General features: G+C 46.3%; 1 protein-coding gene across 6 annotated transcripts in view; it reads right to left on the bottom strand.

Annotated features, from left to right (window-relative positions):
* Tpd52 (tumor protein D52) overlaps nt 1-27,718 on the bottom strand; it is an 86,870-nt gene that overhangs the window by 9,026 nt on the left and 50,126 nt on the right. For 3 of the 6 annotated variants that reach the window (XM_060385793.1, XM_060385797.1, XM_060385796.1), the window contains 4 exons: nt 15,334-15,449; nt 11,317-11,465; nt 7,669-7,770; nt 6,634-6,660 (listed from right to left, as the gene is read on the bottom strand). In XM_060385793.1, the coding sequence (XP_060241776.1) occupies nt 6,634-6,660; nt 7,669-7,770; nt 11,317-11,465; nt 15,334-15,449 (394 nt within the window). Of the gene's footprint in view, nt 1-6,633; nt 6,661-7,668; nt 7,771-11,316; nt 11,466-15,333; nt 15,450-27,271; nt 27,423-27,718 lie in introns of those variants that run through there. The other 3 variants (XM_060385794.1, XM_060385795.1, XM_060385792.1) reach the window with 2 other exon arrangements.

The following is a 27,718-nucleotide window of genomic DNA, read 5'->3' as shown; positions in this document are numbered from 1 at the left end:
GACCTTCTCTTGACACCAGCTCACCAGCTGAAAATATCTTCATTCCTGGGCTTCTGAAAAAAACAGACAAACAAAACCATGTTTTGTTCATACTGTTATTTTGCACATAATATTTTGGTCACTAGCCTATGTTTTTGGTAAGTAATCTTTCCTTTGGGTAGAGCAAACAGTTCAAGTATTAATCCTCAATGCTATTTAAAAGTTTGTGTGTTTATGACTAAGTCTCTTCAAAGACTGTTGCTATGCGTAGCAATGTGTTTTGTGATATCAAGTCTAGTTTAATAGTACTATGTAATTCTATGCAGTATGATCTTAATGAACAGCAGAACAAGAAAACTGTGACAGAGTGACTCAAGGCCCCACTGTTCGGTGCTCTCTTACGTCACACTGTGAGTTCTCCCCCTGACAGAAGAGGCATGTGATGTGGCTGTCGTGGGCATGAACTGCACAGGAGGAGGAAGTTACCTTCTTCTATTTGGTCTTCTGTTTGAAGTACTGTTCCCATAATTGGAGGGCACAGATTACTGAAAATGATCCTTCTAAATTCTTACTAACCGAACTTGAATCATCACATGGACTGCTTCGGGCCCTTCTGAAAAAAGGAGCCTGGATGAGCCCCACCGCCACAAAACACCTTTGGCCCTAAAGTTCCCTAGACTTTCTGTGTTTCTAGTCACCGCCTCAATTTCCAAGGCTTTCTGGGTAGTCAGCTGGTTTGAGCGGGGCTGGGCTTCTCTCTCCCTGCTTGCTCCTTGCTTTACAAAACAGTTTTGAATTTGTGCACATTCCCTTTCTGCATTGACCTCAGGCTCACTATCTTCTGTTCCTCAACGAAAACATTCTTCACTAGAGCAATCACTTCAGGAGCCGCAGAATTCTTCCAGGGCCACGGAATTAGCAAAATGAGGAAATGTGTGGATAAAGTTTAAGTTCTTATAAGTTACAGGCAGATCTGGTTACTATTCTTACACTCATGTAAAAAAAAATTTATTTTCCTTCTTGTAGCCAGGTGGCTGGGTTCTCTCGGCAGCTCACAAACTAGCACACAGTAAGTACACCTGAGACAGTAGAGAAGACAAGGCTAGGACCTGTTTATAATAAGGCTTATTTTGTTAAAAAAAAAAAATCACTGGGCTGAATCTGAGTCCTTTTCTGCACCTATATTTCACAATTAAAACAGAATGAAATCACCTGGTAGAGAACATTCCGAAAAGAAGGCCTCTCTGCAGCCATCTTAGTGGGAAGAACAAGGCATATACACCAAGCCTGGCCGCATCCCATTATCTAATCCCCTCAACGGTCGCACTCAGATGAAATTTCACTTGGTGGGTATCTAGGCTGCACTAAGTTCGAGGACGGCTGTTCCTTCACTCCTGGTTCCTCTACACAACGTTGAACAAAACTTCTTCAACTGACTATCACTTCCAAATTCATCCAAAGCCAAACGTGACATGGAACCTTCTATAGTAAAAAGCCAGAGTCGGCGCTTGACAGAGAGCCTGCAGGGAAATCCATCACACCAACAAAGCAGAATCCATTAAGATTCTCCCCTGTTGATCTGGAACCCTCACAGCAGGAGGTGCAGCTAGGTGAGGGGGACAAGGAGCAAGGGGTGGTTCTCTCTGCACACTTCAATCTCAGATTCGCTCTTCCACTGCATAATTCATTCTCTTAGGGAGAACTCTTTCTGACACTGTTGTCTGACCCTTCTGTCTCTATGGAGAGAAAGGAGGACTGTGCAGAGAAAGAGCAATGGCTAACGTGAGGATGCTGTATAAAAGCAGTCCCGCATCACTCTCCCAACCTCTCCTGACATAAGCAGTGCAAGAGAAAAAGTGCTAGGCAATGTCCAGGGGTCAGGGGTCACTCTCAACCTCACTGCCCCAGGGAGGGTGTCAGCTCTGGGACCAGGAGTAATGGGTTCAAATCTTAACCGTCAGCCACTTTCACTGGCTTTGCAACCTTGAAGTCATTTAGTCTCCCTCTAGCTTAGTGTCTTCCCCATTGTATTATCAAAGCACCATCCACCACCCCTACTTTGGAAGGGCTCAGGATTGTCTTCCCCAGCATATAACTGTTAACCATTACATTGCTGGCTTTGGTTAAAACAGGAATTGACATCATTTTCATGGTAGACGATTTCTCATAAAAGTCTGCAATAGTCTAGAACAAAATCTGACACACAGTTTAGCATTTAACAAATACATCAGAATGATAAACACTTTGCCAACTAAAACTGAGAGATGTGAATGTGAAAGGTACAGAAAGTATTACAGTGATTCAGTTCCTAATCAAAAGACACCCTTTCACAGTGGAGGAAAGATATTTCTTTTCCCATGTAGGTCAGAACTTTCCAGCAAAAAGGAATTGTCTAGAATGACCTTAATAAGCCCTAAAACAAATTAAGAATATTGAGATGTATACATAAATTCTCACTTGAAAGGAGAATTCTTTTGTGAAGTAAACACAAAATGAATTAGCATTTCTTCTTAAATATATATAAAAAAATGAAACAATGAAGTCACTGAATTATTCCAGGATGCCATAAGACCATCACTTGTGTTTAAAGTAGCAGTGGTTACAGTGAGAAGGCCCTTGTAAAGAATGTCTCCCCATTATAAAAGCATGACTCAATGTGTCGCCTCTTTGTACAGAAAACAGCAAAAAAACAAAAGGTAGAAATGTATATGTTACTTTTGGGGTGGTCAACAATTATCATCAGGGACCTTATGAGTCAGTTTTCATTACCTTGTCCCAAAAGGATCCCAGCCTGGCTGAACTCTCATTTTCAAGACTTCAAAAACACCTATTCCCATACATTCTCCCCATCCCCACCTCTCCTCTCTCTACCTCTCTCCTTGCTTTTCCCTCTGCCTTCCCTCCTCCCATAATGTGGCCAAAAATCTTACAAATATCTGACTCTCAAATGTTAACTCACTAACTGATCGTGTTTTCTTTTTTAAAGTAACACTGGACCTTTCGAGTTAGCACAAGCCGTTTCTCTTTCTACATCCCAGATTACATCTCCGTGAAATCACTAGTGTGAGTGTGCCACTCAAGTGGGACTTAGGGCAAACAGTTAATGGGATTAACCATCTGTTTCAGAGTAGTTGGCAAAAGGGATCTCTGGAGTCCGCCCTCTTAGCTCCCCATACCACCCTTCAGAACAGATCATGTGGCCAGTGCTCCGAGGTAAGGCTCTCTCCCTGATAATCACTCTGGAGGAGTGGCCAGAGTTTGCCTCTATGACCTCTATGATCTGAAAGATGTGATTTCTCCTTATATGACTAAAAACATGAAACCACATTAAGTAACCTGAGAAGAATTACAAAATTTAAGAGAATCTTTTTCCTTCTTTCCAAGTTTTCATCAAAAGACGATTTCTGCATGTTCTACATTTCTGCACTATTTGCCAGTAAAAAACAAGACAAACACTTGCTCCACTCCCTTAAAGTTCAAGGAACGTCATGGAAGAGGGGACTGAAAACAATAGAAAGTCTGGAAGGTAAGGCCTGGCTGTGAAGTGGCATCCTGGAAGCCTGATACAGCGATGGCCATCATTAACTCACGGGAGCCATGCCCACTGGGGCTAGATCGGCACCTTGCTAACATCTGCTATGGAAGGGGAGGGACTCATAGGGTTCTGCTGCTGAAGTATCAGCAGCTAACAAATTCAAGGAGATGGGGAGGCATAATATCCAGTTGTGTACACACTGGTAAGCCCACAATGCTGGGATGGCTAGGTCCAAACCCAGGGTAACACAGAGGGCCCTAGTTAAAATCAGCAGGGCACTACACAAAACAAAAATGAATGGATACTGAAAGACATCTGTAAAGAGGAAAGCAGGCTGGCAGGGGCGGGAGTGAGGTATGAGTGCTTTGGGAATGTATTGTACACGTGTATGAAACTCTCAGAGAACAAAACGTACTAGCTTACAAGCAGTGTAGTGTAAGCGATCATTCTCCTAAGTGAAATAAGGTAACCTAAAATTATTCAGAGCAGCAGAACTCTGTCTCTGATCTGCTAAGGCGGCACACGTTGAACCACGCTTGCACACATCTGCTATGACCTTGCTAACCGTGTGGGGAAAGAATGATCGATAAGGTGAAGCATGCCACCCTGAAGAGGCCTTGCATAGTGCTATGTTTGTATCTGTGCTGTAATACCTGACACTGACTGACGACCAAGTACTTGCGAGTTCTTCTACTTATAGAGTGTCCCAAGGCCCTGGCTCCTTCCCCCACACTACACAAAGGTATCTAATCTATCAAAAGCTATGTCTGTTTTATGGTTACGGCCTTCAGATCTGGACACCGCAGGCACTCCTGTGCTATGTGACTTATGGCTAATGTGACTAAGTTTATTCATTTGCCTCTAACTGTCCCTTCTTATCACTGGCTACTTGACTTTTTTCTAACTGATAATCTTAGCCTTAAATAGTTCAACAATGAGAGTTTGTCCATCTCTATGATTTACTCTGCTTTCCAGGACTAGAGCTGCATGCACCTGCTGGCTTATTCAAGGGAAGGGGAGGGAGTGGAAGGGAGACCAGGAGAAGAAAGACATCTTAAGGGGGGTGGGCAAGAAAGAAAAAAAAAAGATAATGGAGTTCACGTAATGTGAAAGAATAGAGGACTATTTTCGTGGTAGAAAGACACCAGCAAGAGAAGAAAAGGATACAGCAGTGGGGAAAGTGATAATGAATGAGAAGAATGTATGATAATGACATCTATTCATGCAGATGTCACAGTGAAACGCATCACTTTGTGATCTGGCTTTAAAAATTAACAGCCAGAGGCCTGCTCACCTCCACACAACATGGAAGAACATGGTGAAGGGAGGTGGAGAGATGGGAAAGAGAGAGAAGCTGGACACGAGAGGGTGGTGAGAAACAGGCTGATGTGAGTGAGCAGCCTACACCGCTACCTGAGGCCACGGTGAAGTCCCAGCCCACAGCCCGTTCTGTTTCTGAGGACCATGTCTGGATCCATGGCCCTGTTGCGGCTGGGGTCTGTATCAATGGCTATGGCCCATGTTACCCACCAAAGCCATTCAGAGGTCCCTAGTATAGGCTACCACCTGAGACCATGTTTTTGTCCAAGGGCTAAGGAGAGCTGGCCCCACCCCTCACCCACATGTAAGCACAGTAGAATTGACCCTGGTGGAAGGCGCTGCCTTGGGGTGGTGTGGGTGTGGGAGAGATGTCCTCCCCCACCCTTCATCGCCTGTGGCAGGCAAGAGAGTTAGCCCCAAAGTCATGAGAGCAGGAGAATGGGGGCCCTGCTGTCTCCTGGATAAACACAACAGAGCTGGCCCCGGTGGCACAGACTAGAAAGAGCTGTCAGGCTGGCCAACTCAGCTACCACCCAGGCCCAGGTCCAGGGCTTTGAGTTGGCCCACCCCAACATCCACCCCATCTATGAACTGCTGGAGTGGGTGAAGGAGGTCCTGCAGATCCAAAGCTGTAGGATCTCCATGACACAGGGCAACAACAGGCTATCTGAGAGGAGTCCCAGGGAGAATCCAGTACTGATGGTGTAGCAGAAGCCAGAGACCTCGACCAGACAATGACTCGCTGCAATGAACATGGCAAGTAAAGACATTTAGACAAAAAAGGATATACTGTGTGACAACCATGACACACCAGCGACACACCACAGCTTGCGCAGAGAGATTTGTTTTGTTTTCTTTTGGAGGGGGAGGTTGCAAGGGTAGAGGGCTGATATGAAGGGATGGGGGAGATGAGTGGGACTGGGGTGCATGATGTGAAATTCACAAAGGATCAACAAGAAGTTCAAAAATTTTAAAAGAAATTTAACAGCCAGAAAAGGGAAACGGGGAGGAAAAGCCAGTGGCAGCTAGAAGACAGCAAGGACTGATGAGGTGACGCTGCGCCCAGCTCAGAAGACAGGTGAGACCGCGTCACCCATCCTGCTTACTCCTTAAGGATCTCCTATGTGTGCCCTCTGATACCTGCATATACAGTCAGAGTCTACACAGGACAAGACCGTTTGCTCAGCCTCACAGGGACTCCCTGCAGGGCATGACCTGTACTTTTCAGTACTCCCTTTCCAGTGACAAACCATAAAATGGCCTCCTGTGCTTAAAGAACAGTTAGTGGAGAAATAATAAAATAGCGAAGTATGCCAATAAACCAAATATTGAAAAGTACATGGTGAGTAAGGTCTTACATCTGTCTTACCACACACAGAGTACTGTCACCTTTAGAAGATAGAAGAGTTAATACCGTTGTAATTAGACAGTAGGACCCACACGAAGGAGAATTCCAATATCCTTACAAAACCACAGTCAGACATTAAAAGGGAGGAATTCTGTATGCCATAGTAATAGTAATAATAATAATAATAATAATAGAAATGTCAAAAATCATTTCCATGTCCCTTGTGCCACAGTGCCAGATTCTTCCTTCAGCTGGGTCATTGCACATGGTATACAAGAAGCCCTCCCTCGGAATTAGAAATGTGCTCAAGAAGAAGCTACTGAGGATGCAGGAGAGTCACACAGTGGACACACAGGAGCTTCCACCAAGGCAACAACATCTAATATCACACGCTCAGCTCACACAACTGCAGGGCAACAGCGGGGGGGGGGGGGGTTCAAACTCGCCTTACCTAAAGGAATGTGAAAAAGCTTGCAATCTGTAAGAAGCCAGAGGAAGCGTTAAAACTGAAGGAAGTTCTCCCGAAGCTATCATAATTAAACAAACGACTTAGTATCATTACACTGCAGATTCAGTCGACACTAAAAGTGTGACAGCGCCTTGCAGGCGCTCCACACAAAAAGTCATCCAAGGGTTCAGGAAAATCTGTCCTTGTGATATTAAGCTTAGAGCAACACTGCTCTGAAATATAATGGGTGGGGAAGTGGATTGTAATACACAGCATAATATACTGATTGAACAAATCAATTCAACTAACAAAATTCTGGTTGTAAAACCTATTTTCCCCACAGATAAAACACAGAGTCATGCAGTCTAGGTGTAGAAAAGGACAAACAGCCAGTGTGCACACTAGCAGAAGCACAGCCAGCGTGAACCAGCATGATTCTAGTCATGAGGGTGGATGGAAGCACAAAAGCACCATCAAGTGGTTTTACCATTCTGCAAAATAACCTCACATACAAACGTACAACTGAAAAGAACAGAAACTCAAAATCAAGACCTGGGCCGGACCATAGATGTAGGTAAAGCTTATGGGTTAGTATGAACCAGCACACGCACAAGCACCTTGGAACCACACCACGACACACAAATGTCACACACAGACGGTGAAGCCCAAGCGTGCACTTGAATGCTCTTGTACTCATCCCCAGAAAGGTGCCTGGCTCTGCCCACAATCACACATTTGCAAACACCACGGACATGCTTACTCTGCAGGACCGAGAAGGACTGAGACAAAAGTTTGCAACCAGAATTTTTCAACAGCCCTTAAAGGGACTCAGAAGATGCTCATTTTAGAGGTTAGAGTACCAGGCCTAGAAGAATCTAGGCAAGCATTTCATGCCTTGGTTTGAAGAAGTTCCATCCCTCTCTCTTAAGAGAGCAGAACCCAGCAACACCCAGAGCCAAAGGCAGGGACCAACAGCACTCAGCGTGCCGGTTCAGTTCACCACAGCTACTGGGTGAGCAAGGGAAAATGCATACGTACTTAACATCTTCCAGCTTTTTGGTGATGGCTGCGCCAACTGATGAAAATGCAGCTGAAGCCTTCTGTCCAGCCTGAGAGAAGGATTCAGATGTCCTCTTATACCTACAGTCAATTATGAATGAACAGAGGGGAGAGAGGTCAGCTAGGCTTTTCTATATACTCTTTCCAGGACAGCGGTCATCACCTGTTGAAGAACTCAAGAACAGAACAGTTTTAAGAACCTCTAATGTTCCCTATAACCGCAAGAGCAGCAGTAATCCTCCCACCACGATCTTCTGGTGCCCTGGACAAGGCCAGAAAGGAATGGACTAAGAAGTTAGCTGTCAAACTCAAGCGGCCCCTCCCTCCCCAAAAAGAAAAGTTGTACCTAAAGGCCAGGGCCTGGGCAGGTACCTCACTCAGTAAGTACTTCCCTTCTAAGCCCAGGGAACCTGAGTTTGAGCCCCAGAACCCATGTAAAAAAAAAGCTGTGCATGGTAGTTCTGGCCAGTAACACTGGTTTTGGAAAGGCATACAAAAGGGTCCCTAGGGTTCACTGGCCAGGCAGTCTAGCCTACTGAAAGAGTTCCAGGCTACTGAGAGACCCTTCCTTTAAAAAACAAACAAACAAACAGCTGGCTGGCACCTGAGGAACAACACTGAAGTTGTCCTCCAACCTCCACACTGTGCAAACAGGCACAGACCAAGATTCTAAAGGGCAAAAATGACTTTCTGACTATAGCCAGAAGATGCTGACAGCAAGAGCCAAATTGTCTTGGAATTTTTATAGTCTCTTTGAAAGCAAGTCCTCCGTGCCTAACATCCTAGGGCTCTCGGAACCTTAAAAATGTATTCTCGGCAGATCATAAGCCTAACAATCCAAAAGCTAAGAGAGCATCTGAAACCCACAGGACAGTTTTCTCCATCTTGCTGTAACCTGCCTACCTGTCCCGCCTGCGGAACTAGTTATTGGGTGGGACTCAAGAGGGACCCTTACCTGAAAGGCAAAACGGGCAAGAAAGAAGAATGGGACCAAGCTAAATCTTGTCAAGGTCCGTTTATTGAAAGCCAAGGTACAGAATATAAACGAGGGAAAGGGGGGAATGGGGAGGGGGAAGGTGAGCTATTAGAAGGGAGGAATTCGAGCTGGAATTTGCATTGACTCCAGCTCAAAGGTGGGGGGCTGTGGTGGAGCTGTCTGAGGGCTACTATCTTGCAAATTCCCTCAGTAAGCCTTTTCTGCACTAATCTATTCCTTTGGGCTTGAGTCAATGTTTTTCTAAGGGAGGAATCCTTTGACTCCCAGCCCAGGGTCGGTTGGAGGGACTCTCTGTCTCTGACTCAGGATCAGTCTGAGATATTTCTCTGGCTCATAGCTCAGGGTCAGTCTTTGGCACCTACCTACGGGCTCCATAGTGGCCTCAGTCAACACTTGGATTTAGTTATTCTGGGGCCAGTAACATTGCATGTGATCACTTCTACGGTAGAACACATCTTCCAGGGCAACCTCAAACTTTGTTGCCATGCCACAGATGCTCACGTTTGGCTCAAGAATAAACTATTGTTTATTTGCCACTAAAGGAGAGCTGTGTTTCACTGGCCAACAGGCTAAAGCCAATCATAAGACAAAACTGAAAATGAGCCAGAGTCTGAAACCTCACTTTTTTTTCACTCTTCTCTACACCAGCCAGAAAAAGCAAAATGAAAATCAAATTCCTCAGGTGCCTTCCACAATATTATCTCACATAAAGCAGTCAGAAGGAAAAAAGTGTAGTTCATGTATATTGTAGTATCCAAACAAATTTCTGAGCCTAATTTTTGTTTGTTTGTTTGTTTGTTTGCTGGAGCTACTACATAAGAACTTGCCTGGTTTTCAATGTACATACAAGATACCAATATGCAAAATTACTATAGTATGATACTTACTGTAACATAAAAATAGAAATGAGAAGTCTGCTTTATAGCTATCAACTAAACAAAAACATGGAACCTATCAAAAGGCTCAAGCTTCTCTACTGCAGAAATTAATACTGGGGCATTGTTTTTGCTTTTATGGTTTTGGGGGTTTTCCTTTGGTTTGGTTTGGTTTTTCTTACTACATCAAGATCAAATACCAGGGACAAACATCATTCGTGGTTACAAAGATTACTTCCTTGTATGTTTTCCTCTACCCACCAATGGTGGGAGGGATAAGCAAAAGAGTGAATACTTGCACTAGGGAGGTAGCTCAGTGCTAGAATGTTGCCTAGATGAACAAGGCTGCAGGTTCAATTCCCAGCACAGGGAAGGAGGAGGAAGAAGAGGTGATCAGGGTCAAGTGGGGCACAGATGGCTTCACTGTCACTGTTGTCAGCAGCTCCTAATTTTGCCAACTCACAAGCTACAAACAAACAAAAAAGGCAGATCTGCTGCTAGACGCCTGTTCCTCCCATACCAGGAATGCACAAGCGCAGTGCTGTCTCATAACCCATGTGATCACAAAACTAGCAAACTAAGGGACTGGCCTCTGCGGTTAGCATATAGGAGACACTTGTGATGGAAGAATCTTAGGCTATTGAGTGAAGTAAAAAATGACCATCTCCACAGATGACCAGGCCCAAGTTCAAACCCTGACTTTGAGAGATTGGTCACCTCCAAATGTCACTTATCTGAGCCTATTCCTTCTTTGGAGTTATCTCATCACGTGATCTGCTGGTTTATTCTGAGAGCCAAATAACACGGTCTAATAACATTGGAAAAGGCAATATACATAGTCCCCTCCCTAAGCTGAGGATGTTCTAAGATCACCAGCGGATGCCAACATACTGCGCCGGGTGGGTCTACACCACATCTTCCCTTACATGCCCACCAAGTAACTAAGGGTCGGGTGGTTTGAATAGGAATGACCCCCACGGATTCATGTGTGTGAATGCTTGGCCCGTAGGGAGTGACACTATTAGGAGGTGCGGCCTTGTTGGAGGAAGTGTGGGGTGGTGCTTGGAGGGTCTCAGATGCTCAGGCTAGGCCTAGTGTCATTTCCACTTCTGCTGCATGTAGAACAAGAGGCTGCACTCCCAGATCCTTCCCCAGTGCCGTATCGGCTTGCGTGCTGCCACGCGTCCCACTATGACAATAATGGACTAGACCTCGGAAACTGTGAACCAGCCCCAATTCAACGTTTTCCTTTCCAAGAGTTGCTGTGGTCACGGTGTCTCTTCACAGCAATAGAAACCCTAACCAGGACAGGGGGTGTATAAAGCAGGGATGCACTGGGAAAAGGGATGACTCATGTCCTGCGCTATACAGAACAAGACGGCAAGAGATTTAGTCACGTTACACAAAACAGAATGTAATTTAAAACTTACGAATCTTATGTCTAGAATTTTCTAATTAGCATTTTCTGACTGGGAGGAGCTAAAACCTCAGGAAGATAAAAACAAAGCCACAAGAAGGAAGGAATCTAAATATGGTTCCTTCAACCTGTCCATGAGATTCCATTCTTTAAGCTGTTCTGCGAAGCCAAAATTTAGAAAAGAATCAGGTACTCAAGAACTGGAAAGAAAAGGTTGTGTGGTCCCCAAAGGAAACCTGTGGAAACACCCTCATGCCTCTGCTCTTCCTCTTCCCAAAGAAGAGGAGCAGAGGCGTCCTTCACACAGTCTAGAAACGTGTGCCACCGAGGCAACTCACGCAGTGGTCGTGGTCATGTCCTGCCAGCTCCTGGCAATATTCTGCTTTAATTCCTGGAGCGAAGTGATCCCGAGCTTCCGCTTGATCTCTGCGAGATCCTTCTGCTTCGCTTCCAGCACTTGAGACAGAGTCTGGATTTCTTCTTCCACCTGTGAGGGACGGGATTGAGGAGAACATAATGGCAAGAGCTTTTCTGTAAATCATTAAGAACATCCAAGAAGCAAGCTACGTTCAGAGGCAATCACCACCTCTGCGTGGGACAAACAGTGGAGGAGAACACAACTGATGGAAAGAAGACAGACATGAGTGAAAAAGTTGCTGCGAGGACACAGAAATGGAGGTTGTTTTGAGCATAAAAAAAATGAAAACACATGTGCCAATACAACAGAATCCACAGTCAGAAATGAAATGCTTTCTGACAGATGTGTCAAGAGAACTTGGTGGAGAAAGAACAGGGATTTTTGCCCCAACAAATATGACTCGGATAACTGGTTTTCAAATGCAAAAGAACAAAGGAAAGCCCTTAACTCAGTACATACACACACACACACACACACACACACACACACTCAGATTGATCAGGAAGCTATAAACAATTGCTAGCCTCTATGATCCTAAGAGCAAAACATGGGGTCAAATTTTCAAAACCATAGTTAGGCTTTTTTTTTTTTTTTTTTTTTTTAAGGCAGCACATACGCTGCAAGTGACCAGGGGGGAAAAGCAGAGTTTATCCGAATTAAAAACTGAACATTAGAAACTGAAGTCTGGCACAAGGGCCCTCGTGATAGGTGACGGAAGGATCATCAGGAGTTTGAGGTCATCCCTGACCAGGAGACCCTATCTCACACCCACCCACCCTCTGAAACTGTAAAAGCTGCTGTGGCTTGAGCTCATTATCATGAGATAAAAAGAAACGAACGAATGGAGGAAATACCTTTAAAGCCTATGTTAAATATATCTGTAGTATCCAAAACACACAGGAAGAAATTTACAACTCGGACATAAAAAAAGCAAATGATCTGTAAGACCTGGGTTCTCACAGCTCAGGAGTTCAATCGCGTCCTTCCCAGAAACTCCCCCAGACCAAGACTCGTTGCAAAAGCAAGAGGTTTATTAACCATTGTACAATGGGGTCACCCCTGCCGGTCAGCAAAGAGTGGCACCGGGAGACAAAGGCCTTTAGGTTTTTAAAAGAAAAATTGCGGGAAATTTGAAGTTGCAGTTTTGGCAATTTAGGATTGGATGAGGAAGTTATAAAGTAAGATAATTGGTTAGTCTTAGGTGTTCAAGCTTGGCCAGTCCTGCCAAGTGTGGATGCAGCTGCAATTTAAGGTGGGGGTGGTTAGCTCATCCTTGAAGATTAGGGGCTACAGACTTTTGGCTGGAGGTCAAAAGCTACTCAGAAGAAGTCTAGGTTCATTGCTAAGAAACGCTATTTCAAGGACAAGGGTCTGGTCCTTCTTTTGCTGAGTGAAGGTCATTGCTTGCTTGCCCTTTTTTTATATCTGTCCTCACAGATAGGGTCGCATTCCTTCACTCTCTGGAAAGGTACTAAGAGGCTTTAGCTTAACCTGGACCTAAAACTCAAAACTATAGGCTTTAGAAGACATATAGGTTACAAAGTTAATCTAACCCTTTCAGATCCAGTCTTTCAATGGGCAAAGGAATTAGACAATGCTCACAGGAAAATATAAAAATGACAAGAGGCAAATGTCAGTGAAAACGCCAACCCACACCCACGTTAGGAATACTGTAAAAAGTAGACCTTAACCGGCTGCCAGGACAGAAACGACTCCTCCCATACTAATGAAGTGCAACAGCTCCTCAGAAGTGCAAACACACAGCTGTGGAAATTCTGACACAGCCTCTGATCACAATTTAGGAGAACCTAACAATCTGTGTTCCCAGACAAATGTGTACAGGCACGCTCATAGGAGGCCACTCTACACAGCTTCAAAGGGAAACCAACCTAAAGGTCCACCAACTGACGGGAGGGCAAACGGCAGTGAGACAGTGTCCAGCTCTAGGCAGTACTACTCCACACCACCACAGGGAGGAAAGCTGAGCACATCACATTTAAGTGGAAGAAGTAATCACAAAAGATGGCGCTGTACGGCCGTTTTCACCTAGATTAAAATCTCTGTCTTGGAGGAAAGCTTCTTAAAACACAGGATGTTAAAGGGGGGAGTGAAACAGGATGTTCCAAAGAAAGATGAAATTTCCATCCTGAAGGGAGGCTCCTTAAATGTAGGAAGTAAACAAAACGGCCTCAGGAAGCCCCTGAAACTGACAACTCCACTAGGTCCCTCTCTCCCCAAGCATACAGAAGCAATAAAGACTACTGCAAGCTGTTGGCACAAGCCCATCTCCCTAGAAGATACAAATGAACTGAACTGCCTAGAAAGAGGCTCAGCCCAGCTGCGTCTGATGCCCTTGAGGGCATTGTCTGGGTACGTGATTTCCAAAACCCATTTGCCACGGAAGGCCGGGCAGACGTCCATGGTCCATGCTGTGGCCTGAAGCTGCATTGATGTCTGTAATCCCAGATGCATCAGAGGACCTTGTCTGGGTTCATGGCCCTACTGCCACTGGGAGTCCTGTTTGTGCTCTGTGCTGACACCAGAAACCATGTGGAAGCCCATGAACCATGCTCCCACAGAACACAAAGAGCAAATAAGCTACTTCGGCAGTGACAGTGATGACCGCAGACGCACAGCTGAGAAAGAGGGACATGTTAGAATCCTGTGACAACCCTCTACCTCCACCCTAACCCCACTTCCCCATCAGCCTAAACAGGAAGCCATTGGAGAGAACTCTTAACTGTGATAAGATGAAGTGTCGCTCTCCACGACAGATGGCTTCCAGCAGCGGGGCAGGAGGGGAAGGACTCAGCTCTGTTTAAGGGGCAGGCCGCTGAGAGTTTGACCATGCTCCAGTAAGTGTATAGATAAACACAAGTTGGACTTTTCTTCTGGGGTGAGGTGGACGGAGAAGGACAGGGAAGAGACTGTGATAGGGGTGTATGATGTGAAATCCCCAGAGAATCAATGAAAGTATTACGTTGGGAAAAAAAATTAAATGTGGGGCTTGCCACCAAGCTTGAGTGCCATCCCTGGAATCCATTAGGTGGGAGGAGAGAAATGACTTCTGAAAAGTTGTCCTCTGGCCTCCATACGTATGCCCACAAAAACACACACATACATGCACAAACACATGCATACACACATACATACATACACACACACACACACAAATAAATGTAAAACAAATTAATTCAGTGTAGAGTGACTATATAGTAAAATAAATTTACAGTAAGTTTATACGTAAAGCCACTGAATTCAAAATGGTCCTTTGCACGTAAATGTTGCTGGTTCACTATCCACAGATGTCAATACTATCAATGGCCTCCAAGGGACATGTGAAAAACAAACCATAATATGGTAGATGTACACAATGGACTATTAGTGGCCATGAAAAGCAAACAAGTTACTGCCAGATGCTACAACAGGAATGAGCCCCCAACGAGCTACACTAGTGCACTGACTGAAAGAAGCCAACATACAGGGGTCACATATGTAAATGAAGTATCGAGAAAAAACGGTTACGTTCACAGAGGAAAAAATCAGCTGAGAGAGAGGGAGGGAGGGTCAGGGACTCCTCGGTGGGGGTGGGGGCTCCATGGGATGGGAAACAACGTTTACAACGCACAAGAGGTGAGAGCTTCAAGGCAACTGAATGTGCTGAGTGACACGGAACCGTCCACTGTGAAACAGAGCGGCAAGGGTCTTACAGTGCAGCTCTTCCTGCCGCAGCCCTGACGACCAGGCCCACCTAACCCACACACTTTGTCACAAAAGCCAGCCCGTATCACTCTCTCTCCTCTATCCTGCGGAGACTCTGGGCTGCACATGCTCACAGTACTTTCTTTCACCTTGAGCCTTTACCATAAGTGATATTACCACGGGCTCTGGAAACGCACATGGCAAAGCATGATGGGCCACAAAGAATGGTGCTCACCTTACTAAGTTCTTGCTTCAGCTCATCCTTCTCCTCCTCTGTCATGGTCTCTGGGTCATTGAGCATGGCCACAGCATCCTGCCCCTCCTCAGCCACTGGCTCTGTCTTCGGCAGTCCTTTTGGGGTTAAGAAAAAAGAATCATGTCAAGTGTGAAAGTGAAGCTAAATCTCCCTGTAGCTGCTCCGCTATCCCAAGGCCACTGAGGTTACAGCCATTCGCCTTCTTTCTGTATGTTCAAGTGATATGGCTATCTTGGGAAAGGATGAAAGAAAAATGTGGGGTAGGCAATACAAACCACCAACTTAGAATGCTAAAATATTAACTGAGAAGCCATCCGTGTCCTTCTCTCTGAGTCTCAGGATAATTATGACAGAGCAGAGGATCGGGTCCCGCCATGTCACCTTTATACAAAGCTCGATGCAAGCCTACAATCCCAGCACTTAGGAGACAGGATGGTCACAAGTCAAGGCCATCTTCAGCTAAGATCAAGTGGAAGCCCAGCCTGGGTGACAAGTGATCATGTCTCAACAAAACAAAACAAAATATCCACCCTTGAAACGCTGTACAAATAAATCCGCCAAGAACAGGTGAAACATTTTTAAACCCTGCTCACCAGCTCACAGGAGAACACTGTGCTTACTGGCTCCCTGTGCAGACAATCTTCATAAAGGGGCCAGAGAGCAAATCAAATGCTCTAATGAGAATTGGTTCTGCCTCCTCCCACGTGGTAGAGAAGGTGGGAAACTCACAGCTGTTCTTAAACTGCACCTCACTGAGAAACTCCCAACGCCATGGGGTAGGGCAGTACATGCCTGAGATCTACAGTAAGCACCTGTCTTGAGGACAAACGGTTCTCTGTTTCTATATAGAGACATGACCACCAACAGCACAGAGACTTCTAAACCCACTGTACTCATCCACTGAAACAGAATCCCCCGTGAAGACCACATTTCTAGAAAGCAGCCAGTATGGCAACCATCTTAGCCCTTCCCTTTCCTTGCCCAAGCCCCACTCAAAGGCTAGCCCAGCTAAAACAGGGTAGAAACTCGAGACGCCAGCAAAATCCTCTATTGTATTTTATTAAGGTCTGAATGCCAAATGCCTACACATTTGCCTTTGTGTTTAAACCTTTCGCCCCTACACCTGACAGCTCTGTTTTTGAAAAGTCATGGAGCTTTTAAGAGATGGAGCCTCAACAAAGAAAGTGTGTCAGTGGGAGCGGGGCTTGGGATTCATAGCCCGGTCTTGCCTCCGTCTTCCAGACTATGGATGCAGTTAGGACCAGCCACTCCTAACACCAAGCCCAAAGCGTATCCTCTCAACTACTAAGCCAAAATAAACCCCTCTCAGCCGTTTTTCTTGGGTATTTTATCACCAGCAACAAGTAAACAAATACATATTTTAATCAAATGTTTAAAATCAAAGTGAATTCAAAGATCCATTTCCTCCTCCTCCTCCTCCTCCTCCTTTTCCTATTCCTCTTCCTCCCTTTCTCCTCCTCTTCTTCTTTGAGGCAAGGTCACTGTGTACCTCTGGCTGTCCTGGAACTCACTCACAAAGACCCCCTGCCTCCCTGGTGCTGGGATTAAAGGAAAGAAAGCTCAGTAGTGCTGCCCCCGCCCCCTGCCTTGGCCACCAGAGTGGCTCTGCATGGGTAATTCAGTGACCCTGCCTTGTTGAACTTTTTGATACTCTGTTATCACAGACCTTGTTTGCATTGATTTTGACCTTTCCAAAATGTCGTGTTGTCGTATGATTTGACTGCTGAGTTTTCTGGCGCCCTCTTAAACTTTAGCCCTGTAACTCACCCTAGCCATTCCCAGCATTCCCAGGTCATGGGTTCTGTTGCATCAAGGAGCAGGGAAGGAGCACCTGTAGGTCAGCACCGCTGCCTTCCTCCCCTCACACCCATGCTAGTGAATCAACAATGAGGTGTCCCAGCATGATGCCAGACAGCAGGCAAAGGCCACGTGGGCGGGCAGGCAGAAAGGAACGCACTCTGCTGAACAGGTAGCCAGCACCACAGCACAGGTAAGAAAAGCACATGAAGCAATGAGATCAGCGTGTGTAGCAACATGCGCATTCCAGAAGCACTTGACACGGGGTTTATTATGTACTAACTTTTAAAGGTAATTAATAATTATAATAACCACTAGCTTGACAGTACCAAAACAGTGGCCCACGCACAATATGTTAATGAATTATTAAAGGAGTAAAAGTAATACAAACAAGCCTGTTCACAAACTACACATTGGATCAACAAACAGAACTTAAGGTTTTCAGGAGCAGAGCCAATTCCTGGCAGACACAACCAAGGGATGGAGAAGCTCAGTGAGTAATTGCTTCTGTAAGGTAAGGAATGCCAAAGAGGCTGGGCATGTGGCAGGGGAGTCCCTGCATGGAGGTCCAGAAAGGCAACTGGGGGAAGCTTTAAGGTGAAGCCTGCATTGCTATGGAGATGCCAAGATATTGGAGATGCCAGGGGCGTGGGATGCCTGCTGAGAAGAGATGCTAAAAGCCAGAGAGAAAGAGAGAGAGAAGTGTGCTGCAATCAGCAAGGCTGAAAGGGAAGTGCCATGTAATAAGCCTTTTGTGGGATTTACAGTTTGCCCTGCTGGGTTTCAGTCTTGCTTTGGTGCAGTATTTCCTCACTACACTCCCTCCTCCCCACGCCTCCCCCAACAGTTCGGAGTTTAAATCCCACTGTACGTTTACAGTATGTGATCTGCTTTTGGATTTTGATTTACAGGGGTTATGGTTAAAGGGTTGGACTTGGACTTTTAAACAAACATCGTTGAGACTACGGGGAGGTTTACAGTTGGACTAAATGCACTTTACACTGGGATATAGCTACAAGCCTATGTGGGGCAGGGAGTGGAGTGTTGGGGATTGAGTGAGAATGTCCCCTCATAAGCTCATATGCTTGAATGTGCGGCCCCCAGTTAGCAAAACTATTAGGGAAAGATGAGGAAGTCTGGCCTTGTTGCAGGAGGTGTGTAACTGGGGGGTGAGTTTTCAGGTTTCAAAAGCCCAAGCCAGCTGTGGGGTCTGTCTGTCTGTCTGTCTGTCCGCAGGTGAGGATGCTAATGCTCTCAGCTATGGCTGCGGCATCATGCCTGTCTGCTTCTGCACACAACGGTCATGGACTAACCTCTGAAACTGTGAGCAAGCCCCCAATTAAACACTTTCTTTTAAGAGCTGCCTTGGTCTCGGTGTCTCTTCACAGCAACAGAACAGTATCTAAGATGAATCCATCTACAATGTCTTAGAGGAAACTCTAAGGATTGCTCAAATACCATTTCCATAGTAGAAATCTGGTCCCGCAGTTGTAAATCTGTCAGCACCCCACCATGGGGGTAGTCCTGCCTTTCACACTGGCACCCAAACTCCCACGCCGGCCAGATCATTGTGAAGCGGGGTGCTACTGTACTGCACAGGGTCGGGAGCAGAAGCTGTTGTGTGCTGCTGGGCGCGTTCTCTATGTCAGATTGTGTCAAAGGGAGCCAGAGAATGCGGGGGATGAGCGCCAGGCGCGTCAGCCGCCATCAGCCGGTACAGTGCGGAGCTAAAATCAGCATTTGATTTGATCCTCATGTTTTGCTCAGGACTAAGTTCTTGATGACAACAAGACTGAAATCAAAGAGCACCACCAGAATTTAAGCACTACACTTTGCCTCCGTAGCAAACGCTCTTCCATGCTTTTAAATAAACATTATTTTGCAAGTCTAAATAGGCAAGTAGATAAACACAGTATCCATTTGCTAATGTATGGAGATCTTCAATTCCAAAAATAATCTAAAAGGATTCTGGCAAAGGCTGCGAATACTTAATCTGGAAAACATTATAATTTTTCTGAATTTTTGGTTTTGGATATTTTTTAATCAGGCATTTTCAATCAGTAAACTCCATACCAAATACCCCCTAATTCAAACAACAACAAAAACAAAAAATCTGAAATACATACAGCCCCAAATTTTCAGATAAGGGATATTCAAATATTTCGTTAGGCCATCTAGAAAAATAAATGTCTCAGAGGAAAAGACTTTGGCAACGTCCATACTTGGCTTCAAGACCACTGAGATGACCTGGCAATCTATGAAGTTGGTCTAGCAAAGTCAGCCAGCAAGGACTGGGTCTGCTTTTATCACATTAACCTGAAGGGGGCAGCAAATCGCTGGCTTTAAAATTTTAAAGTGCAAGTTGTTAAGATACTCATGAGGTGGGGCTGGAGGAGTGGGGACACAGGGTAAGAACCAAGTGGGAGACGCTCAAATCACAAGCAAACGATGCAGTCATCTCTTACCGCAGACACTCCACAAGGAGCTTCATCCAGACCTGAGCAAAGAGGTCAAAAACAAACAAACAAGTAAGTGTCAGTCATTTCCACACTTCTGTGACTGTGCGTGGGGGTTGCTAGTACCACTTACAGGTGAGAGAAAAGCTTGTGGAGGCTGAGCAGACGCCCAAGTCACACACAAGCGCACGTGTACGGTTGGGGTTTGTGAAGCCAGACAGTCTAATCTGAAAGGAGATTCCCCAAGTCACTGATTCAAAAACCAAGCTGGGAAGCAGAAGGCAACACCTGGACTGCCTCTGGCAGCAATTATATGACTACAAAACTGAAAACAGCCTGGAGACGAGGTCAAAAGCAATTCATGCCAACTCGTTTCTCCATTCCTGAGCATTCGTTTTGTCTTAAACAAGTTGCAAGTGTTATCTTGTTTCCTCTACGCTCATAAGTAGCATTTGGTATGGAGGGAGAGTCTTGCTTAGAGGAGAAAATATATCGCCTTCTCATTTAAATCATGAACGATGAGAAATGAGACTGTTACAAACAATACAACAAATATTGGCTCTTTAATTTTAATGCTCTTCGCTAAGAACATTAAAAACTATTTTAATGACAAAGACAAAGAATATGACTAATGCTTACTGAAGTTTTTTTTATAGCAGCCACAATGAGGGGAAATTTACCGTGACAGAGATTCTCTGCTTGACCAAATGTTAGCCAGGCTCCTAAGCCTTCTCTGGGGCATCTACATACTTCTTTGTAAAATCCACTTTGACCAAACAAACCTAAGTCAGTTTAACCAGAATCCCCATCCTTAATATCTGACACCGCCCCCCATACCTAACCAGGTCCCTCAATGACCCCTTCCCGATGTAATGTCTCCTCTTCCTGCCTAAAGCCTTCAGTAAGACTCCCATTATGTTGGTCTAGACTGTGTCTGCCTGATTGTTACACTCATCCTTGACACTTGCCGATGCTCTATTAGCGGTTCCAACAGCCCAGAATAGCTACCTCAAAAGTAGTTAATATAGTCACACCCTCGCCATGCTTTAACAAGAATTTATTCATTAAGAATGTGTTTCATAGAAGCAAACAGGTGAAATTAAATCAACATCCAATGAAAATAGTGATTTCTACTACAAAACTGGGGTCCTCCAAGGTTACAGAATTTACCCAGAGTCAGACAAGACTAAATCTTCAGGGTCTTAGTTCTACACACCTGCTCGCTCACCTGCCGTCTGTCTGAGGGAAACAGCAAGAACGGAGGACAGGACAGAGAGGCAGGGCTGGTTCTTTCTCTACAGCCGCTTTTCCTGGAAGTCCGCATCAGCAGGACTGAGTCAGGTGACTAGACACTGGGGATCACAGGCTCCCCTTGGCTTACTGATAGTTTAGCTGCCTCCCTGATTGTCTCACTGTCTTCACTACCAAGCAGGGGAAACCCCAGTTAAAGTGGAGGCACAGCCAGTGTGTCTGTCTCACACACGAAGGCCGTCCAGCAGCAGGGCAGTGAGCAGCACTGGCTGGGGAGAACCTGAGAGCTACATGCCGGGCAAGAGCCAGCTGGAGCCCTGAGGACGGAGGTGACAGACAAGACGGCACCGTCTTTACCTGCTTTACCTGCTTCATCTCGAAGCCAGGGGCCGGGCGGCGGCAAGGCAGCGCCGCCTGCAGACACAACTGAGATCTGGAAGCTGGACTTCAGCGGTTTAGACCATCCCAGGTTTCCTTACAGACCCCTCACTTAAACACGGCAAAACACACACTTGGTGTGGGAGAAGGCACAGACCAGGCCAAAAAAAAACAGTTCAGGTCAGACAACACGAGTGAAGGCACACTAGAAAAACAAAAACACCCTTAACTTTAAAAACAAAACAAAACAAAACAAAAACACAAGAGTATCACGGCCATCACACACAACTGAATAAATCTTCAAAGAGCACACATTTTAAAGACTTAAGCAAAGGGAAAGCACTGATTTTTGGTTTACGTGGCAACATTTTACAGCTCCGTGAAAATGCCTTCAGTGGACCTGTGAGGGAGACGGGATCAGCTGGCTCTGGCATGGTGGGCGTCTGAGCATGAGGGTGACGGGAGGTGGGAGGGCAGGCTGCCAACAACAGGACGGAGAGCTCAACCCTGAGTACGGATGACTCTGCTTCCAGACTGGAAAGCCCTGGAATCGCTTATTATTTCATCTCAGAATGCATGGTGCTCACAGCTTATTTAAATGCATGTCCTAGCTGACGGGTTAAAGGTTTCTCTATTTTCCCACAAGTGACGGCTCATCCACCCCACACCCAGTAACTTCAGCCAAGAACATAAGTCTTCTGGGGTCAGTGTCTCTCCTGATATAGCCCATGCTGGCCTCAAACCCATAAGTCTCCTGCCTTAGCCATGATGACAGACTGACCCCTAGGTCTGACTCTAAAGTCTTTCTGTTTATACAATCTAGCCATGAGTGAGTGTGGTGGTATGATGGGGTTTCTCAGCCTGCAAGGTAGGGGGGCAGGCTGGTGCCCCAACCTGGACCCCCACCTGAATGGTTGCCCCTCGGCTCTTCATCTCTGTCCTTCATTCCAACTAAGGCTGTTTTCTTCAAGAGCTCCTATAGTGACTATGACTAAAATGAGCCATTTTCATACAGTTCCAGATCTGGAAAGGAATTCCAAAGTCAGACACGGTGATGCACGACATTAATCCCAGCAGCTGGGAGGCAGAAGCAACTGGAAAGCCACAACTTCAAGGCAAGCCAGCACAGCAAGTTCCAGGCCAGCCATGTCTCAGTCAGGTATGGTGGCACACCCTTTCAATCCCACACTTGGGAGGCAGAGGCAAGTGGAGCTCTGTGATCAAGGCCTGCCAGGGACACTCAGTGAACTCTAGGCCTGCCAGGGATACACAGTTAAGACCCTATCTAGGACAGATAAAAGATCTGGAATAATTTCATTTAAACACATCACTGTGCAATACAAAGATTAGAAAACTGGGGGAGGGAAGACTTTAAGCAAACATACAAAAAGGGCATGAGATGTGAGATAGGAAATAAGATGCATGACATCTGAAGAAGCCTGTCCTTTTGGGCCAGCAGTCCTTAAGACATAGAATTTGGCGTGCTGCAGCTGTTCAGTACCACTTCCTGAATACATGGGATACAGGAATGTGCATGGGTGAGTCAGAAAGAACAAGTCTGATTTCACTGCTACTTTCTATCTTGAACCTTTTCTTCTATATGTTGCCTTCTTTTTACTGCTTTTGCCTACAAAGAATTTCTTACTTAAAACAGATACTAAATGTTACTTACTGCTCCTGGCCCACTGTGAGCTCTACCTGAAGATGGCTACTATTTCCAAAAGTGTGCGCACAAATACACGAGGTCATATAGGTCTGTAGCTATCCTGCCAAGCACAAAGGTGTTCTACAGAAAGACCCTTCTGCCCCAACCTCTGGCTATTAGGCTCCTGAAATAATGCACCCCAAAGAATTGGATTTGCTGCAGGAATCTCACAGTGGGGAAAGGGAAAGCCTAAAACCCTGTTTCCAGCCAGAGGAGAATTTGCCTCCCAGAAAGATTTTACACAGTGCTAACAATTTGCAAGGACAGGACAGAAACACAATGAGTTGTCAATCGCTGGACAGTGGTGGCCAAGACTATACCCCGACCAGGAATGCTCAGTTATGTATACATACATCTTGCCTGTAGTTCAAACCAAAAGCCCTGAGGATGGGCTGTGGGCAGTCACCTGACCTCATTTGTTCTTCCCAATATGGCAGCACTGACTAAGCCATGGTTCTCTGCACTTCGCCATTGTCTGTTACTTTGCCATGATGAGAAGTGGTGGCTAAGCCCAGCTTGTGAGGGTGTTTGGGGCCCAGTCTCAACTGATGAGGCACAAATGACATTACAGAAGGAATACAACAACAGTGGTCCCCAAATGGCTTTGCAGGGTGGGGTGCTCTGTTTCACAGGCAGCATCCCTGCCTCCCAGCAATACCAGTAGCAACAGCCGCATAACCAAACCAAAGCCGGGGCGGGGGGGGGGGGGGAGGAGGGCGGGCATGACTCTGCCCCAGGCTGATGATCACTGACCTAAGGCACCAGAAGATCCTGCCTCTGCGGTGTCATCTTCAGAAGATGGTGCTGCAGGAACTAAAGCAAGGGCTGAGGAGACCTGGGCTCTCCTTTCCCCCATGATTGGCTCATGCTGGAAAGAGGAAAACCTTAGGGAGAAATGAACTGGGTAACTGTGGCTGAGGTGGCCAGGAATGGAGGAAACTAAAGAAATGACCTATTTCACCTGGCATCAGATGTAAGAACCTCACAGCAGAACTGAGTGAAGCCAGGGTTACTGAGGAAGGAAGGGGCGAAGTAGAAGTGAAATGCAAGCTTGGCAGATAGTGAGAGCAGTGTGGCTGCCACAGCAGTAGAAAGTGTCCTGGAGTTCCAGGGAACTGGGAGACATTAATACCTCACTCAGGAATGAAATGACTCCCCAAAACTTCACAGACAGAACGGGAGATGAAGAAAGATCCCGCAGATAGAACCCACTGATGTTTTCAAATGACTTGCCACCACCCTCTTCCTGTAAGTTGGTCTCACTGAATCCTTCATCTTTAGGGGAGATGCTACTTGAGAGCATATGCTCTCCTTCCCCCTCCTCTCTCCAAACACCAGATACAAAGCTGCTCACTAAGACCATCCACTGAAGAGACTTGGGGGTGGGGCTACCCAGAAAGGAAAGAGAAACTTGGGGGTGCCTGGAGAGGAAGTCTCTGCTATCATTAAATTTCCTCTCTGTACATAGCGCTCTCTTCAAGTCCATCTGGTTTTCATTTGACACCCAAAGGTAAGTTTGCTCCTTAAGACCTATGCAATCATAAAAGACCTGTAAGAAGCAGTTCCCACATCCCTACAGGAGAGAGGTGGATATGGGAGAAGGCAGAAAGAGTGAGGCAGAATTAGAGATGAACTCTGAGCTAAGGAATTTCAGCTTGACTTCTCACACTCTTTTGAGAGTTTCAGATTTGACAGCATTAAGTACAAGATCATCATTGTTTTTTCCTACAAGCCATGGTGACTGAACCTAGGCCCTTATGCATGCTAAGTCAGACTCCACCACAAAGCTACAACCCCATTCTGGCCATCAGACTGTGTTCTCTCCTCGCCATTTCTGAAGTCACTAAGGGCATTAAAGGCCTGTGTCTTCCTGACTCTTCCTGGAAAATTCTGAAGAGGAAGGGACTCCACATACACGGTGGCTAGGAAAGTTTCCCCGCAAGCACTCCTAGAATGGGCAAGCAAAGGGCAGTAAAGGTTGCCAGCTTGATTCAGAGGGTGAGGACAACCTGCAAAGACGGAATACAATGTTTGTGTCCCAGTGGCACGTTAAAAACAAAACAAATAAACAGAAAGAAAGCAGACAGTAAGTTCCCTGACCAGCAAAGACATGCTCGAGTGATTAGCCTGTCCTGCAACATCAGCAGCAGCTAAGCGGCCGTACACACAGCTGGCATGTACCCAGGTAGGTCCCCAGCATGGCAGAAAGCAAACCACTGGCCTGAGAAGTGAAAGATGAGTGCTTGTGTCAGCTAGACGTGGGGACACCCAACAGCTCTCCTCCGTCAATGCTCACATCTGTAAAACGACTGGGTTATGTCCTTCTGTGACAATTCTACTAATTCATTTGTTCAACAAACTTTTTTTAATTTGTATTTCTTACTGTCATTTTCGTTTTTAGGATGACGATAGTGGTAGTGGTCTGTGGCAAAGTCTAATCACTGTAGCCAAGGCTGGCCTCAAATTTACAGTCTTCCCGACTCAGCGACCCAAGTGCTAGGCTTCAAGATGCTCCTGCCTCAACTTCCACAGTGCGTAAGTTTTATGGGCATGTATTCTAGATTCCAAGGTACATCACAACCCATGTTTCAAGTGGACCTTGAAAGCCACTTAGCAGCAGTATTGCTGAGCACTGTAGGAAGAACTGGGATGGAGAAGTGCCAAAGGGTGTGCGAGCACACTGCAAGGTGCTCTTAACCCTGGCAAAACCCTCTTTTCCTTCAGCCCCTGGCTTCCCCTCTTACTCTCCACTCAAACGGCTTCTTCAGGACAGCTGCCCACTGACTGAACCTCATCGCTTTCACCTTTGCCGGATGACGGCGTTTGGATACAAATCAAAGGCTGCTTCTTGTTTGGGTGAGTGCTCCCAGCCTTTCCGAGTAGGATACCTTCTTGCAGCAGTCCTCTTAGACAGCCTAGACAACCTACCTGCTTCTGAAGAAAGCACACACTGGCGAAAGCCACGCGAACGTTTAAGTATTAGTTCCAAGTCCCGCCCTCTTTTCAATTAACGTGTAAACTCAGCTTGAGCACAGGAGTGGAGTTTTAGTGATTTAGTTATTTGCTTTTACTGTGGATTCCATTAGCCCCTCTACCCAAAAGAATACCCACCTGCTGTTGTTCTGACAGAGCACACTGAAAGGTGGTCACACTTACAACCAGGGGGTGAAGAGGAGCAGGCAAGAACCAAAAGATGCAGGAAACCACGGACCCCTGCAGTTGCTCACCCACCACTCTGACCTCTACGGGTGCTCAAAGCTTTATCGACAGCTCTGACTTCCCCACTGCGGCCACTACCCTGACCCACAGGCGTCCACAAGGCCATCCTTCCTTTTAAGTGCTGGGTAGTGGGGAAGCCCAGAGGTCACAGGCAAGGGGAGTGAGAATATGAGGGTTTGCTTCCCCATGACCCATCTCCCTGCAGACATTACTAACGGCTGCCAACGCCTAGAGGCCGGTATTAGCCTCTAACTGTGGGCATTCGTCAGCTTCTGAAAATCCAAACTCTATCTCAAAGGGGGCTCCAGGAAACAAGAGTTGTGGCGTGCTGTGTTAGCACACACCTGTGGTCTGCAAACATGCTCAGGTCCCAGGCAGCTCCGATAAGACTAGATCCTTTACTGTCTGGTTTCTAAGTTTCCCAAGCTCTACTGCTTCAAAGGAACAAAATGTAACTGATTCTTCACAATAAGGAAACAATTAACTTCTGCGAAAACCGAGTGCTTCCTTGACTGTTACAGAGGAGTTGCTCAGCCATCCGCTCTCCCTGGCCAGCAGTGGGAATCTTCCTGCAGGCTGGCAATGAGAGCCCCACCCCCACCCCGGCCACTTCTGCTGGACCCTATGTGAGGATGCCCCGTGCTGATCAGCTCAGACTGCCATAAGCAGGTTCCAGCCCTGGGAACAGTCCCATGCCACAGGTGGGAAGGAACAAAAGCTTCCTCCCAAAGATACGGTGATTTTTAATGTTTCCTTTCTGGGAACTCTGTGGTACACATATTTGTCTAAACGGCTCTTGGTTTTCCAAAACAAAAATCCTGGCCAATTATCACCAGCCCTTGGTCTTCAGACCTCTCCATTTGTCATTTATCACCACCGCATGCGTCCACAGACCTCTACAGAGCACAGAAATGGTGCCAACTTTAAAATCCAATGTCCCTCTCCAAACAGTTAACAACCAAATAGCCCTCCATGTTGAGCAGCTGGTTAGAACAGAGTGGCACCTTGTTCACACTGATCTGAAAGGCATATGATCCCCAAGTTATATCTGGGTTTGATCACAGTAAACAGAACTAAAATCAATAGTTACCAAAGTTCTGTGTAGGTGATCCAGGCGGCGACACGTTCCCGCTAGGAGACAGGTAGAGGTAGTTTTTGTTCACTCCGGAATTAAAATCGAACGGGGACTGGTAATCCTCATACAACTCCATATCTCTACAATCCATTCCAGATGAAAGCAGACAGCATGGCTCTGCGGCCCCCTGGAATCACTCCCCAGGCCTGGGACCCCTGGGCTGTGCACTGCGCAGCCAGCCGGGATGAGGAAAGGACCCAGGGTTTAAAGTCCCGCCCAGCTCCGGGCCCAGGTGCGGCTTCACACCCTCCCTGCAAGCAGATCGTGCAATGACTCCTCCCAGCACCCTTAGAGGGTTCCAGTCACCACCTGTTGCTAATGTCAGTGGACAAAGGACAACGTGGGCAGAGGGAGTGGCGCTTTCTCCGTACACAAAGGAGGGCCCGGCTCTGCGGCCCCGAT

This window comes from Meriones unguiculatus, chromosome 6 (assembly GCF_030254825.1).
Source record: "Meriones unguiculatus strain TT.TT164.6M chromosome 6, Bangor_MerUng_6.1, whole genome shotgun sequence".
In the NCBI taxonomy this organism is placed as follows: Eukaryota; Metazoa; Chordata; class Mammalia; order Rodentia; family Muridae; genus Meriones; species Meriones unguiculatus.
Note: the sequence above shows the minus strand (reverse complement) of the source record. Positions and strands in the feature narration are given on the sequence as shown.